Source organism: Struthio camelus, chromosome 2 (genome assembly GCF_040807025.1).
Source record: "Struthio camelus isolate bStrCam1 chromosome 2, bStrCam1.hap1, whole genome shotgun sequence".
Taxonomy (NCBI): domain Eukaryota; kingdom Metazoa; phylum Chordata; class Aves; order Struthioniformes; family Struthionidae; genus Struthio; species Struthio camelus.
In genome coordinates, this window is record NC_090943.1 from 116,891,912 (window position 1) to 116,909,207 (window position 17,296).

The 17,296-nt window shown below is 37.6% G+C and overlaps 1 protein-coding gene across 14 annotated transcripts in view; it reads right to left on the minus strand.

Annotated features, from left to right (window-relative positions):
- Positions 1–17,296, minus strand: part of PTPRM (protein tyrosine phosphatase receptor type M) — a 488,712-nt gene that overhangs the window by 160,667 nt on the left and 310,749 nt on the right. For 8 of the 14 annotated variants that reach the window (XM_068932231.1, XM_068932224.1, XM_068932223.1 and 5 more), the window contains exon 14: positions 15,478–15,552. The exons of the other annotated variants lie outside the window; for them this stretch is intronic. In XM_068932231.1, coding sequence (XP_068788332.1) covers positions 15,478–15,552 — 75 coding nt within the window. The remainder of the gene's footprint in view (positions 1–15,477; positions 15,553–17,296) is intronic. 14 annotated transcript variants of the gene reach the window in all.

Genomic DNA, 17,296 nt, shown 5'->3' on the forward strand with positions numbered 1-17,296 from the left:
CGGTACTTTTGCTGTGATGGGGCAATCAGTACTGGACCATATTCTAGCTGAGAACAAACAGTTTTTCTAAAATAGGATTTAAAAAAATTCTCTCTGTGGTATTCCACTCCCTTCTTTATTCCCCTTAACTTTCTGCTTGGTTTTATTTTGACACCAGATGGACACCGAACAGGTTGCCGACGCTTTGTTTACAGTGAAAGCTGCATCCCTGTATTCACTGTAGTGATTGATTAATTTTGAACCTTTTACGACTTGAAGGCAATTCAAATTTTCCTCCGCTGAACACTATGCGGCATTTATCAAAACTGAAATTTGAGTTTGTGCTGCTTGTTTATTCAGTATGGTTTTGTCCTGCTGAAATTTCTCACAGCCTTGTGTGAATTCTATTAATCTGAATCACCTAGTATCACATTCAAGAGCTGCTGCCTCAACATTCACTCTTCCATGTGTTTAATAAACAGATTGCATAGCATATAATGTTAACACTTTAAGTACATTAGCTATGATAAAAGTTGGTAGTTTATTTCTCTTCAGTTCCTGTCTGACATGCAGTTTTTGATCCAATGTAAAACGCTCCCTCTCCCCTCAGAACTACTTTTAAACTAACTTTTAACTCATGCCCACATGAACAATTTCACTGGCAGCGTGGAGAGAAAAGTAAACTGTGTCTGGGGATCCGAGCAGCCAGGGGAGTAGCTCTGAAATTCATTTTGCCCATTGAAAAACTGTATTGTCAACTTGTGCTTTTAATTTTATTTGTATCTTTTCAAGACAAATTTGGGAAATGACTGTTTTAAGTTTTAAAGAAAGGTTGGCATTTGGTTCTCTTTGACACACTACTGTACCAACACATTCTAAAAAAACTGAATGAAATGTAATCTTTCTATACAAAAAGCATTAATTGTACACTACTGTATCATGATATTACAGTTCTGGTATTTATTCTATTTATCACTGTTGATTCAACAAGTTTGTCATTTACAGTGATTTTTAAATATGTAGCTACAAGACTAGTGGTCTTGTGTATCTCCAGCAGACTATCTGTTTTTAATGACAGACTACATACCGTTGCCAACAGCTGAGCCACTGTATTTTCCTTACAATACTGGACCTAATGACTTATTGGTTTTTTGTTTGTTTTACTTCTAGACTTTTGGTTCCACTCTTGTATACAAGTGCCTGACCTTAAACCTTGCTGAACAACCTCTCTTCTGCTATCTTACTGAGCCTGTGTGGGGTAGTGGATTTAAAAGGATCAGGGCAAACTGGACAAATACATTGTGGTCCAACTCTGAGGTACAGAGGTCAGTAAAAAGTAGTGAGCGCAGGACAGCTCAAGGGAGCTGTGTAGGAAATGAAGGGACAGGGAAGTGTTTCCTGCCAGTTTGAAAAGGATTAAGGTGCTGACTTTGGAAAGTCCTAACTTGATGAGAACAAACCAGAGAGTTTCCTGCCAGGAGTGAAAAGCAGAGATACGCTCTCTACGTCTCAACAAACCCCAACATGACACAAAGCCCCGTGAAACAGGCTTCCTGCATTAAACTGAAAGACAGTAACGTTGCTTGGTTCCATACCCTTAGCTGCTTACATTTCTAATTAATCTCAGCCTTTTTAATTTCCCTTGTACGTATTTATTGCCCATTCTATGGGGCCTCGCCTACAGTTAGATTTCCAAATGTGAAATATCGTTTTTTTTCTTAACCTAGAAAAACTGCCATTCAGCTGGCCTGATTTATGTCTTTCCGTCATGGTTCTCCTTTTGTTCAGTACCTTACAAGACGCAGCGATTATCTTTGTAAGTAGGATCCATGAAATGCCTGTAGATTTTACTTCACTTATTTTTGACTCTCAGACCTTTTCATCTATCCTTTTCTTTATATTGAAATCTTCCTTTCTGAAGTTTAGTGATTACTCTGCCACTTTTCACCATCTTACCTCCTCTTCAGATTTTGAAGTGAATTCTATTCTAGTCATTAATATTTAGTGTCTGCTGCAATGTGAATTCTTGAATTATTTCATGCAGTGAAATTCCTACTTCTGTACCATTACTTAAAAGATAGGTTAAAAGAGAGGGTGAAAGGTAGAAGGTCTTAAAAGACAGGGTAAAAAATTCCTCTATCTTTGAAGAATTCCTAGTTCTTGGCCAGGATATACAGGTCCAGTGTTAATAGAGGCACAATTTGCCCTTTTAGGAAAATTGTTTTTCCATTTCCTTCAGCGGAAAAGGCAGAATACGTGCCATGCTACTGATCAAAATTGAAACCTTATAAACAATAATCTCCTGTGGATACTTCATGGATAGATCAGTTTAATTATTACTCAGTAAAATGGAAGCAAAGAGTATGGACTGAGTGAAATAAGCTAGCAAAATATCATTCTCTTAAACTACAAGCAAGCTTGTTTTCTTTTGATTTTCAAAACCAATGAGAATTTTCTGCAGTAACAGAAATGGAGCTCCACCAAATTAAACACAAACTCTCATTTTAAATTACCAAAGTTTGGACTTAATTTTGCAATGTTTATGAACTGCCTTCTAAAAAAAAGGTAGTTAGGTCATTGTATAGAAAAGACTGACTATTAAAATAGTTCCTGGGTCAACAGCTTGGAGCTGCTAGTCATATTTACAAAAAAAGGAATACAATAAAAGCTAGAACTACCAAAAACTAGCTATAGATTGTTTGTCTAAAGCAATCTTTATAAAATCCGGACATTTTTTCTCCTATTGTAGCCAATAAGTAATCCCTTCCTTTAATAAAGTAGATTGGTCTCACTTTATTTCCCTCACTCAAGGGTGATCACAGTTGCCTTTTTACTTCCTTTCTGGAGCTTTAAGTTCTGAAAAGGTACTTGCTTGATAAGTCACTCTCAAGCCTTTTCCAACTGAATTTCACTCATAGGTGGTCCAGCGACAGATGTAAAGGATAACTTTAAAAAGCTTTAAGGTAATAACACTGTTTGTTAGTTTAGCTTGTCTTAGTCTCTAGTAAAACTTACTTGTGCTGTTAGTAATCAGCCCATGATTTTTTTTATATTAGCTATTGACCTGTAGCACACAAAAACTAGCAACGTCTCATTGCTTCTCTCTAGAGCAAAGTAAATGATTACCCGTAAAACATTTCAGATTCTTCTGAGGCATGCAATCAAATTATTATGCGGGCAGTGTGATTTGACTATTATCACTTCTCAGCACCTACTTTTAATTTATTTCACATAGTGGGTCAGGAAAATGAAATGTTATACCCCTGTGTGACAGCTGCACTGTGATTAGGTGGCCAAATCATGCAAAATGGTACAAAATAGAACAGAGACACAGATGTGTGATGTTTCCTTTGAACATCCACCACCAGAGCCCTGTTGACCCTGCCATGAAGTACCAGGACTGAAAAGATCAGAGAACTTGGCTTTCAAGATTCTGACCATACCCTCCAAGGTCATCACAAATCACAGGAGTGAACGCAAAGGCTACTATCACTATTACTCTCTGTTATTTGCAGGACAGTAGTACCTAGAAGCCCCACTGTGCTAAGAGCAAAAACACGCAAAGCAATCTTTGCCCCCCAAACCATACTACTGAACAGAGAGAGGCTGTAACAGGCAGGTGTAGCAATCAAAAGTGGGAGAAGAAGACAAATACTCATAAGAAAATGCACTTAAAATACCCAAATAAAGGAACCCCTCTATCCTTCCTGCTCTTGTAGCTAGCTGGTATCACTCAGCATCTCCAGGAAGTATCACAGAAGAAACAGATCTTCAAGAGTGATTTGAGGGACATACTGTTTTCACGAACGACTTTGGTCAGAGTGTTCCAAGGATGGAAGGGAATAACATAAAGGTTCTCCTATGAAAAGCAGACAAAGAGGCGCCAAAAGTGAAAGGCTGGGATAAAAGATAATATGACCGAAAAAGAAAGTACACAAATAAATTGTTCCTGAAGAGTCTGTGAAAGGGAGCGCTCCAGAGAGGCAGGTCTTTCCTATGACTGTAAACTGATCAACAGGGATTTTAGCCCTTTATCACAGACTGCAAAGTACATCTGAATTGGACAGTGGTGGAAGGAAAATGTCCAGTTTTCCCCAGAAGTTCTTCCCCTGCATTTTCCCCCCTCATGACACCATTTTAAAGTCTGCAGCAGTATCACCACTGTTATGAAGAGACAAGCCAGTCTAAAATGCTTCCTATTTGAGTTTCCAGTTCATTCCAGATGCCAGGATTTGTGACTGCCTTGGAGAAGACCCAAAACACATACAGATTTGTAGATGAAATGAATTACCACCCTGGCTAGTCTGTTTACATTGTAAGTGACTGGCATTCAGTCCTCATCTGCTAGCCAGCATGTATTCTGCTAACGAAAGTGTTTGTTTTATTACTCCTGGTAGCACTCCAGCTAAGGGAGAAAGTTCTCCCTCCCCTTCATCATTCCAAGCTTTCAAATCAATGTTCCTATTTCTCCTTTGAAACTGTATTGCTTTTTTGTCCATATGGTGGAAGTTATGAGGTGTTCGTGGGCAAGGTATAATTTGTGACAGAAGGTGGTTTTGATCAGCATTTTTTTTTTCTCTCTCTATGCCTCGAAAATATTAATTTTTATAAATGCCTTGGCGCAAGGTCTGCTTTACTTCTCTTTTTATAGTATTTTCCCCTTTCTGTTTCCTGCCTTCTTTTGGAAGTGCTCATGTATAAATTGCTTTTTTCCATGGGGCAGGGATTATGTTTTCTTTCTATTTTGCTCAGCACCGAAGCCATTTGAGGGTTGAAATCAGTATATCCTGATGCTCCCTGCTATGACATGCTAGCTCTCACTAAATCTATTTTTTGAATGTCTGGGACACAGGGAAAACGGCACTCATATTTTAGCAGGAGAGCTTCTCCTCCATGATTTATGATCGTTGCTACAATACATATTGCCGCTTAGAGATCTTCCTCTCCGAAAAAAGAATTTTGTACTTCCACAAGACAACCAAGCTGATTTACTATGTTGTTTATTTGGTGTTTTTTAAACGCATGAAAAACCTGTCTTGTCAAATGATCTCTGCTAAGAAGGGATTATCAAAATAAGACTCCACTGTATAACAGTAATTATGAATTATTAATTTTGTTTGTGATATTCTTTACAAAAATGTAAATATGAGCGACACAATTGCATGAAAAGAAATGCAAAGAGCTACCTCACTGCTGAATACGCCTCATTTAGCTGACGATCAAGTGAACTGTATCTCTCACTGGTGGCTGCTTCATGTTAGTGCATGTGAACAAAAAGACTTTTTTTAACAAACAGCTGTATTTCTGGTTGTCAGGAATAATAATATTCGTTATAAAACATGCCTAAAACAAATAAAGCTTCTAGGCTGACACATATCTACCGGTCTCACAATGAACTTTTTTTTTTTATGGGATTTTAATCTGGGCTCCTGACACAGACACAGTTTTTCTGGAGGCTACATTAAAAAAAAAAAGAAAAGAAAAAGAAAGGCTTGCAAGAAAACAAGCAAGCATGCCTTGATAAACAGCTCTTTCTCTCCAGGAAAACAAATACTTTATAATAGCTCTTTTTCCCACTTCTCTCTTAATTAAGGAAATTTAACTAACTAGAATTCATAAAAATTCCCTCTCCAGTGGGCAAGCAATCAGTTGGAAGTCCCCACTTCTACTGAAAGAGAGACTTAAGTCTTGGCACTTCCAAAGCTCTAAGATCATTAAGGGATGTCTAAGCCATACTTAACAGCCTTCACCACATCCAGAAATTAATAACCAGTATAAAACACACAGAAATAATTTATTTTGTTCTTTGGGAAAAAAAATCTTAAGGAAGAAATATAAACATACTTTGCAACCTTCACTTTTCAAATTGCCTTAAAGGGTCCCACTTCATTTTATTTTATTTTAGGAGAAAAATCTAGTTACATATTTACAAAATCCCACTCCGTATGGAAGTGGCCAAAGCAGTAGCCACGATGGTGCGCATCACAGATCTCTACCTCAACAAAGGGAAAGGTCATGGCAGCACATGTGAAAAAAAGACCTTGTATCTGAAATAAATGTTAAAAGCCAACTACTATGTAAAGAAGAAACTGGACTTCCTAACAGAACTGGTATCTGATCACCCAAATGCAAAAGAGGTCAGTATGAATCCATGAACTCCAGCCATATACGATGGACTGCAGATGCAAATTCCCAAGGAGGAAGGGCACCTGGTGAGCAATGAAGCATACTTGCATCAAGTTAGCTGTATTCATTAAGGTCTCATATACGGAATACTGAGTGACACTAAAGGGGTAAAGTCTGAGAAAGAGGCACCAACAGGGGCTGGAACTGAACGTATCTCACAGTACTTTGACATGCAAGGCATGTTATTAACTGATGCTATTCTGTGCAAAAGAGGTCCCACCCGCAGCCACTGGAAGTGCAACAGCATCATGTAAGTCTGAGTTACACAGAGCACACTGGGACCTTTAAGTCTCCTAGAAGTCCTATATGTATAATGAACAACAAAGAGGGCCTAAAGCACCTGTGATAGCATAACCTCAAACCAACAGTACTCAGAGTAGAAGAGTGACTCTCAAGTTAGCTCTAAGGAAATGAAAGCAGTCGGTCCAGACTGATCCTGTCCATACCTAATCAATTTCTTAAGCAAGTGAGCATCACTTTCTAGTCACTCCTATTAAAGTAAGTGGCTAATTTATCATCTTCCTCATTATGTACAATTGAATTTCACCTATTGCTGAGGGAGACCTCTGGTTAACTCTCATGTTCTCAATACCATACCTACTCCTGAAACTATACTAGAAAATGTATAGTTATGTATTTCTTGCATACTTATACAAGAAAAATCAGACATCCTTGAAGGTTTATTTGAACTATCTTCTATAGACACAGATTGTTTGAAGTAAGTTTGCCAGTAGGTGGATTGTCACAGACAACAGAATATTTTTTAAGCTCAGGCTTTCTGCATGTTTCCTCAAAGTTCTGCCCTCTTTAGAGGAGACAGTAAGTGGTTTTTTTGCTAGTACTCAGTTAGCCTCCATCAGGCAGGTGACACATGAAGTTAGATCACAGTAGAGAAATGTTCCAACACTTCTGGTGCTGAGTTACTCAGGGTGAAACTCAACTATAGAACTAGACTTTCTTGGCACGGACACATGCAACTATGTCATTTTCTATCCACGAATGCAAGAGACCACCATCCAATATGGGAACTGATTAACATGCAAGCTGCAGGTAGGAAGCAGTAGAGCAAGATATTGTCTTCTGATGTTGCTGCTACTGGGGACCTAACTTCAGGAACACTAATGAACAGATCCAAACAGCAAGACCATGAAGGCTTAGTAACTTTGTTGTTCGGAAGAATATGAGGGGCAAGATGGACAATGTAGTACTGCAATCCCAGTTTTAAGGCTGTACATCAATACGTTTTTTGGTCTGCCTCATAGATGAGGCTGACATTCTTGATGATTTCCACTACCAGCTTCCCTCCCCACTTTATCCCTTAGGAAGGGTTCTTTGGGAACCTTACAAAAACAGTCGCTCTCTCTGAATTTACTTACTACTACTCACCACCAACCTGTTTTCTCAGAGGAAAGTGTAATGTGGCTCACCCTACTCAAAGAAGAATCAAACTATACATGTGATGATGCACATGGAAAAGTAAAAATGTATTTATGATAAACTTATAAAAAGTATAATAAGAGACCACCTCTTCAACCATGAAGACCCACTGTTTTGGGACAGAAAGTTTGGTTAGAGGAACTGGAAATGAGACGCAGCACAAAAAAGGCACAATAACTCCACAGAATTCTAAATCTGTCTTTATGCCAATACAGGGCCAGTACCGCTTTTGTTCACATTTCAGAAACATTTACAGTACTGCCAGTGAAAAAATTGGTCCAAACTGAGGCACGTTAGGTGAATGAAGAATCTAGTACAGGGACAAGAACAGACTTAGGCCTCTTCTGAATGCATAACTCATCATCAGTGACTTGCATTTCATTTTTCATATACTTCCTGCAGTTTGTAGGGGTTAAAGGAAAATCTCAAGACTGTCGTATTTGATTAAAAATGCCTTAAATAGTCATTTTTCTCTTCAGTTCTTTTCATATCACTTTTAATTATTGAAACATTTACTCAACAGAAGCTCCCTAATTCAATAACGGCATACTGCAACGTGCAAAATATGACCACTTTGCTTCAAAAACATTTCATGAATACTTTGTTTGATTTACACTTTTTCCTCTGTTTCCCTTTGAGTTTCAGAGCTGAACTCAAAAGAAGAAACAGAACGTAAAATTCCTGTATTTTCCCTGATCTTAGCGCAAAACCATGTAAGATAGCAACTTCCACACACTTTTACGCAAAACTATGACTCAGCTTTCATTTGCACGGGAATTTTCTATTTACACAGAAACTTCTTAGTGGTCAGCAATAACAGAAAATAAGATGAGGAAAAGGATATGAAAGTTCATAGTTTTGGTAAGATAAACACTTGAAAGTAGGCACACATATTTGAACGCCTCTCACAGGGCTCTAGGGTCACCTGTTCTTGCAGTCTAACTTCCATCACTGCAGAGAAGGACATTTCAGTATAATGTCTGGAGAAGGAGGTATGGAAATCCAAGCAACAATTATACTCATGGCTTTCAAAGTGCTCACATATTACTCCAAGCAGATAAATGCAGAGTATGTATTTATTAAAATTTCAGTTATTTCATGGACTCTAGAAACTGAGTGAATTGCTGCAACATTACTTCGCCCAAAGTTCTATCTTTTGATTTAAGTCAATGATATTACTCTGTTCCGTGGTACAGTGCTCTATTTAACCACAGCGCACCGCAACGCTAGTCTACGTATTCATATAGATGTAATCCACATAATATTGCATTACACATTTATTAAAATCCCTAGTGATAAAAACACCAGATTTTCAGTACCTCAGAACTACAGGTTATTTTACCCAAAGCAGGTCCCACATTTTCTTTCAAATTAAAATTCTAATTGCTTAGCATTTTATGAATACAGTCAATAACTACAGATGGGAAACAATGGAACTCACACTTTTTAAAGATACTAATTACATCTCTGAATTTCTCACTCTGCCCTTATCTCTCCTTAATTTTTCATTGTGGTACGTGCAAAACACGTTCAGCTTGGAACGTAACAATCAGAGGCATCATTTTTTATAATGAAATGCAGTAACAGACTTTGTCTGTACATGATACTGAGCCGTTCTCTAAAAAATTAATTAATGATCTTCTTGTTTTGTTTGGCATTTTCTGCTTCTCTGTAGATTGCTGAAGTTGAAATATTTTGGATGAGATGTGATACTGATCTGTGCCACACAGATGGCAGAGATTCCTCAAATTTGACAGTATTTACCCTGGTCAGTTCATTCGTGTTTTCATTGTTATGACTGGTTTTAATGCTTCCAATCCCCACAACGTCATTAAGAAAAAGTCAAAAAACCCAGCCAACCCAAAACCAACCCCAAAGAGCCTCATGGATATCCTTACATTAAGATGACAAATTGCTGAGCAAATGGATTATTTTTCAAGTCAGGATGAACAAAACAGATTAATCTTTAGTGGCTGAAGATAAATTTTGTTTCAGTCTCTTCACTAAAGAGATACTTGACAGTTTGTATCATATTTTTCTCTCAGCTGCGACTGGAACGCTCAGATTTCCAAATCAGTTAGTTGTGTGCTTGAGGGATGCAGCGCAGCTCCTGTGACCACTGACTATTAACTCAGTGGCACCTAGCTTTTGGACTCTTCCGAATAAAAGATGAACTCTGCTCTCCGCAGTGCAAAACCAAACTCACTAGGCTACTTAGTCCTTCCTCAAGGATAAGGACCGATTAATGCTTCCTTCCAGGTCATGGGACTTTCTCCAGCTGTTCCTGTCCCAGGTGTGCAGCGTTGCTGGCTCTGAGCGCGCCGTGACAGAGCACCTGAAAATCCACCAGCCACACGTATACTGGCTTGCCACAACTGCTGCCATGGCCCGCTGCAACTTCCCAACGCCCCTAATTACACAAGAGAGTTGCCAAGACCCCACTATCCCCAACCCATTCAAAGTAACAGCAGCTGACTGGGAGGAGGTTCTGAACCCTTGACTGGGGCCTCCGCATTTTCTGTAATGACTAGAGCACGTGCAAAACGAAGGCTGCCAATTTATTTTCAGAAAACCTTGCAGGAATTCTTACCACTGTAAAACACGAAATAGAGTTCTTAAACCACTAACAGAATCACATTGCTAACTCACTTCTAACCAATTCAGATGCTGTACTGTCTACAGCTGCAGAGTGTGTGTATTTATATTTTGGGTTGCTTATTTCAGCATTTGTGAATGGTTATCAGCATTATTATTAGGCCCTCTCTGTATAATTGTTGAACTTTAGCTCTTTCTCCAGGTGTTCTGTGGAAAATTTATTTATGTTTAAAATACTAGATGCTTTGGCTGCACTATTTTAAAAAGAGAAAACCTGACATTTGATTCTGTAAAGTACTAAAAAAAAAAAAAAAAAAAGGAAAAAAGGGAACACAGTAGCTCCCATGGCACTCCTGTATCCTCTTAACGTTTTCTTGTAACCATACTGTTTTTTAGACAAAACTGTCGTTGCAAAAATGACAAATATCATACATAAAAGAACAAAAAAGGGCAATAAATCACAAGTGACACTCCAGCACATTAAAATGCATTCAGCTGGTGTTGCAGAAAGTAGAAAGATTTCCCCTTGCTTTACATTCTGCCCAGCTGAACAGGGAGGATGAGAATCCTTGAAGAACCAGCACAACAAATATTGAGGCCACAACATAAGAATAGGCTAGAATTTCACTTTGGAGAGTCCAATCCATTCTTGCTCTGCTCTCCTTGTCACTTGACCTTGCAATAGCAATGTAATAAGGCTTTGACATTACACCATATAGGTGTTCACTCTCCCCTTGATGATTATGCTTAACTACCACGGATGTAAACATGTGGTACGGATGTGCTGTTCAGAAGTATTAAGAGATAAATAAACTCCTAATGTTTTGTTTGCATCCCACATTACTATCTGCACATAGCTGTATTATTACAGATAGTGCTGCAGCATCAACTAGGAAATTAGGGATTCTCAGGCACCCTAAACACTGCTTCAAGTTTCATCACGTCAGAATATATCTAAGCCAATGGTTCAGCATGGAGGAAAATGAACGTGAAGCTCCGTCCAGCCCTTGTTGCTACACCTCAAATGTATTACACTGTACAGGAGAGGCCATAGATACTGGAAAAGAAATAACTCAGTTCCATCCAACAAACTAGATAAATAGGAAAGTAGTCCTTCTCAAATTCACACTGCTATTTTTTGTGTTAATACACAGCGTTGTCAGTAAGAGAAAATCCCTTGACAGTAAAAAATTTCAATGAGGCTGCAATTTAAGCAATGATTTCAGTTGAATTTTTTCACTTTTACATTGGACTGGGTGAGAACAGAATCTGACCCAGACTATTGCAATAAATCTCATGTCTTGAATTTCACATCTGAAGATATCCACATAATTTATTATGCTGATAACTTCATAAGGGAGGAGATACCAACTGCGATTATTTTTATGTCTGCTCTTCACATGGTTATAAAATATGCTGCTCATCTAGACCTTAAGGTATGCAGGTAAAAATTCATTTGAGCTTTACGAATTTCACTACCTTTTAAAAAAAATTCTTCTCAATTCTTAAGTAACAATTATTCTACAAAACTTCTGACATATCTTGTTGTATTTGAATTGTACCAAGTATTTCATTTACGGAGACCGTACAATACAGAACTGATACTTCCAGCTGCATGTGTAATTAACATTGGGTAGTAAAAAGGGTGTTTTATGGAAATCAGTCTTAATAATATCTAGTAAAGTACTGGCTGCTCCACTAAATTACAAATGGAAATATTTTAATTTAAATATAAGTAGCTCAGACATATTTCAACAATCAAGAAAATGCCTGAAAGAACGAACATCCTAACCACAATTCCAAGCATGCTATTTTATCAGAATGCAGACAGAATAAAACAGATGAGGGCCAAGTGAATACCAAATATGGCCAATTTAAAACTAGTACACAAAGTGTCTCTTACAAAATAGTGAGGCAAACTGCAAATGCTTTCAGGTTCTCTCAAAAACATAGATTTGTTACTCTACTCTAAAGCCAAGATCATTCAGTCACTCATATTACCTCAGTGGTAACTATTTTATTTCATTCACTCACATAAGTGGTAAGTTTTTTGTTAATCACATAAATGATTTCAACCATACTGTAAAACTGTATTTGTTTACATAAACATGGAGATGCTGTCACGAGGATCTGACAGTATGCCTCCCATATACACAGTCTTTTCTTCTGGCTGACAGATGTAAGACAGATATTCTCCCTATCTGTTGGAGAATGTGGGTCCATTAGAGTGGATTTCAAGTTTTTGCAAGGTTATCACTGAAAATTAAACATAACCCCCAAAATCTGGGTTCCTGAGTTACTATGCTATTGAATCAGTGATAATAATGTATTCACTAACACTGACAAGATTTATTTGCTTATTTTGGCTTGTAAAAATCGAAATCACACAATTGCCTTTACAGCATGTTATACTGTACTATAACTTCAAGATAAATACATTGTATGCATTTAACTGCAACTGGTAGGAAAATTTCCCTTGCTAGAGGCTCCAAAGGAGTATTGAGCGGCTGTCAAGATATTTAAGGAGAATAGCAGCTAATCCTACAGCTGGAAGTCATCTTATTTTTGTACGAGGAGGACGGGGAAAGGAAGGACAAAGTGGAACTAATACTGAATGGTTTAGAAACTGCACCAGTAAGGACCAGGCTGCGCTGATGATGAGGGTGGGGGAACTAACTGGGAGTAGAATTAGCGCTGTCCTATCATGATCTTCTTGAAGAGGAAGACCTTTCCAAAACATTTATAATATTTAGGAGTGTGGCCAAGAGTTTACATTTTCATTATGCAAGCAGCAATTTTCCTCAACTTTGCCCCCAGGAAATAAGAAAATCCCAACCCTTCTTTTCTCACCTCTAATTATGTATCTCAAGTGCTAAAAGACAGAAGTTATTTCTTGGTCTTAGATCTGATTACTTTGGTGCTGAGCAAAGAAGTGAGGAAAAGGCATTAAATAGAACTAAACAGAAATAGAAAATTCTCTAGCTTTACTTAACAGTAACAGCTGTAAGCCTTGCAGGAACTGCAGTTGGCAACAGCCCTACGATTTCCACATAAAGGAGTCCTTTTACATTCAGAGTCTTTCCACAGTCTGGGAATCTGTAGCAGGAAAGCGTAGGCATAATGTGTATCCTTCCCTGTTCCCTCATGTCCAGTCCAGTCCCTGTCAATCTCCTTTAAGAAAATCTTTGGGTTCCTCACGGATGCAGCAGATACCATTATCGCCTTACTACCCTGGAGTGGGAGCGACTGCCTAAGGCCTCCCTGAACACGGTAAAAAATCTTCCCTTCCTGTTGCTGTCACGGGACGCACCACGTGGGCTGGTGAAAAGTTTCTTCACTTCCTATTACAATTGTGGCAACTGAGCCGGAAGGTATTCAAAGCTCCTGAGGAAGACGCTTCCTCCCTTTTGATCACATGGTCTTTCTAGCATGAAAAGAGGTTACAGAAATGATGAGGGGAATTCAGAGGGTTTGTAATACATTTCACATGTTAGACGATAGCCATGAATGTTGCTTGCTGGTATCACTTGGTATCTTCTCTTTCATTATACAATTTAGTTTCTGTTATAACAGAATTTTTAATAAAAGGAAATAAAAATCACAGATCTGACAGACAAGTAAAAGAGTGCCAATGCTATGAGCCACCAGTGAAAAAGCAACCAAATAAATTCTCAGCTGCCTATCACTACACTTTATTTCTGTTCTCTCTCAGTTAACTACTGTAGTCATTTCCCTCTTGCACAGGAGGTGTATCTGCATGAGTTCCTGTAGCTATCAAGTTTTGCATCAAAACACATAAAAAATAAGCTAAAAAAAAGAGAAGAAAAACATTTAGTTCTCCAAATGGAAAAATATATAAGCTTACTTGAATCCTGTGATAAAGAAATCAGAACTTGTTGAAGTTCAAGGATATGGAAGAGATGGTGTTTGCCTCTTCAAAGTTTTAACCTTAGCTGTGTTGTCAAGCAAAAAATAATTGAGCTATAGAAATGTATGCGAACTGTCCTTTTGCCGGAACAGTAACAAGAACAAGCTAGTGCTTCCTAGCATCGTCTAAACACATTATTTTGGTTAGTTCTTATGTTATTATATAATACATGCAATAATTTTGTCCTGACTGATGTGATAACTTGGGCATTATATATCACTTAGCTTTGTTTTTACAACACATATCACAGTGTAAAAAGCTATAGCAGACGAGTCACTAATCCTGTTATCTTAAGCTGAATCATTTAACCGTCTCTTAATGACTACAGCACTGTGGAGATGTTAAGCATCTGATCTCCTCCTTGCCCCTTACACATCCTGGTAGTAGCATTTAGATGCTTTCCAAGTAACTATGCCAGTATTCTTGATAAAGGTGATTATTTTATCACATGCTAAATGCTGATGGGACTAGGTCTAACTTCCCCTGTTACATATTCCAGCAAACTCACCTTAGATTCCAGAGAATTTAATGCACTTTTCATCTGTTTGAAAATAAAAAGGTTTCCAAATCCCTTACAAGCTTTATGAACCTGTTTATTTTCTGGCAAAATTAATTATTTCCCCAAGTTCACAAAGATTTCCTGCTACGTTTTGAACCGCCCTTCAAGCAACCCTCAGCCTAATCATTGTCTCACTTCTGTACTGAATTTATTTTGATAGTTAAATTTAAAAACTTTACAGCCTTGTTCATTTTCAAGTGTCACTTCCTAGGTCATTTTATTTTAAGGCTAGAACCCGTATCTGATGTAATTACAAGGGAATCAGTATTATTTCTTTATTTTAATTTTATGCATATTGAAATGCTGCTAGAAAATATGATCTTCCCAACATTCTGCAGTAAAAAAATCCATTAGTACAAGATTTTTATTCTAACTTACACATGCAACTCTTGAGCCTAAAATAAATTATCTAGATATCCTAGTGTCTTGAGCTAATAACACAGAAAAAAATAAGCAGGTCCACAGATATATATCTATATTCAAATCCTAATTGAATTTACAAATGGAGCAAGGCCAGATCTCTTCACAACATTAGGCTTGAAGGAGCATTCCACAGATCACACACACAATGGAGACATGCAGCGGAGTTGTACACACGTGGATGTGTGCTGAAGTTCTGGTGCCAAGCACACGATTTAACTTAATGGAGCTAAAGAAAAACTTATAAACAAAAATAAACTTTAACACAGAAAATTCTCTATGAGCAGAGAAGGGAGAAACTATGAGGGAAAAAGAGCCAAAGAAAATGAGACGAAAATGGGCATGATGACTTGTCTATACTTGAACATCTGACCTGTTAGTTGGTCGTCGCCTGCAGCAGGGGCGATGCGAATGTATGGTGTTGTAAGCTGAGTCACGATTATCGCAGCTAAGGCAAAGGAAGATTTCCAGGTCAGCATGCATGAGGGAAAAAAAAGCCAGACTGAAGCTAGGCCAGCAAGAAGAACCTTGGTCAATAGTTTATTGTCTGAACTTCTTACAAATGAAAAAAAGAAAAAAAAAAACCCACAAGTTCCTTTTCATCTTCAATTGTTAGTCTGGTTATTCTGTGATATTAATTAGCTTTTGTATGTGATTTTCATTCAGGAAGAGGAATCAAAGCACACTATTTGCATACAGTGATTTGAGGAAACCGGAGGCGGCTTGTCTTTGCTAGTCATAGCACTGGGCTTCCTAAGTGAAAGTAAACTGCTTATTCAGATTCTCTAACCTTAATTTCTCTGGGTAACTCATACTATTTTCCCTTTTCGTTTTCTTATTTCATCATATTACATTTTTCCTTTCTCTTGAATATAATCTTCATGTAGAATATTCTTGAACTAGTTAAGATATATTTTTCTTGTACCTATTTAGGTCTTTGTTTTGAAAATACAAACACTGCATGTATACTTAACTTCTAGCATACAAAAGATGACCTGTGACTGTTAATATGCTTTGAGTTATGTATGTATGTAACTGTTTGAGCTACAAGTTTTAAATAAGTTCGTATTTTCCTACTAAGATGAGAAAAAGCCAAAGAGCCTGAATTGTCTGTGCGCTTGAACTATTCTGACTTTTCAGTCAGAGCTGTAACAATCACTGACTGGCAACGGTAACTATTACCATAGCTCACATTACTGAAAGTTCATATTTCTTTGTTCGCCAGCAGTTGTATGATTGGTCTCTAAATGGTTAAACACACTATGATACATATATATTAAGGAATATAAAAAAAATTAAAAAGTCAGATCCAACATGATGCAGCTGGAGAATGACGCAAAGAAAAAATATTGGAAAACTAAGGACAAGATTATATGGAAGATCACTAATTTACAGAGAACAGCCTGGGTGCTATTAGAAATGTGGCAACGAGTAAGGAAAATAGATCATCTACCATCTGCAGACAATTAAACTGAAAACTGCTGCTGCATAATATATTGAAATATCCCTCTGCAACACTGAAATGCAGTGTTGATGGTAGCTGTTAGAGTACTGTTGCTATTGGATTTAAAATATTATAATATTCTTTTCTCTCTCATAATTAATGAAAGCCTCCCAATATTGCAGAATTAGAACAATAATGTCTCCCTCTTGAGAGCTAGGATCCTAGGAGATAACAAGATGTCTCTATCCAGACAGTGCTGTGAGTCATATCAGGAAATATAGTCTTAATATGAATCACAAAGTACCACAAAGTTGATAGTAATATACTTAAGAGGGTTTTGGGGATGTTTTCAACTATGTCTGCTGAGATTTTACAGTCATTTAGCTTGAAGAAAGAGTAGGTATATGAAAGCCATATTTCAAGCAAAATACAACAACCTTTATTACCGCTGGTATGAAAATATCTCCCTAATTTTTTGTTTGTTTGTTTGTTTATCTTGTCACAAAGACTGGGAGTGGAAACCCTGAAGTCTCCACATTTGTACATATACCAAATACTCACAGAGATCCTAGAAGCCTTTCTCTACAGAAAACTAAGATCAGAAAACTCTGCCCCATATGAATGCGGAGTCTGATCCCTTCTCCTAGTAGAGTCAGTGGCAAAGGTTCCCTTTGACTTCTGCAGAAACAGGACTAGATCTTTCAGGTATATAAAACCCAAAATTTCTGATTCTAAATTACAATTATAT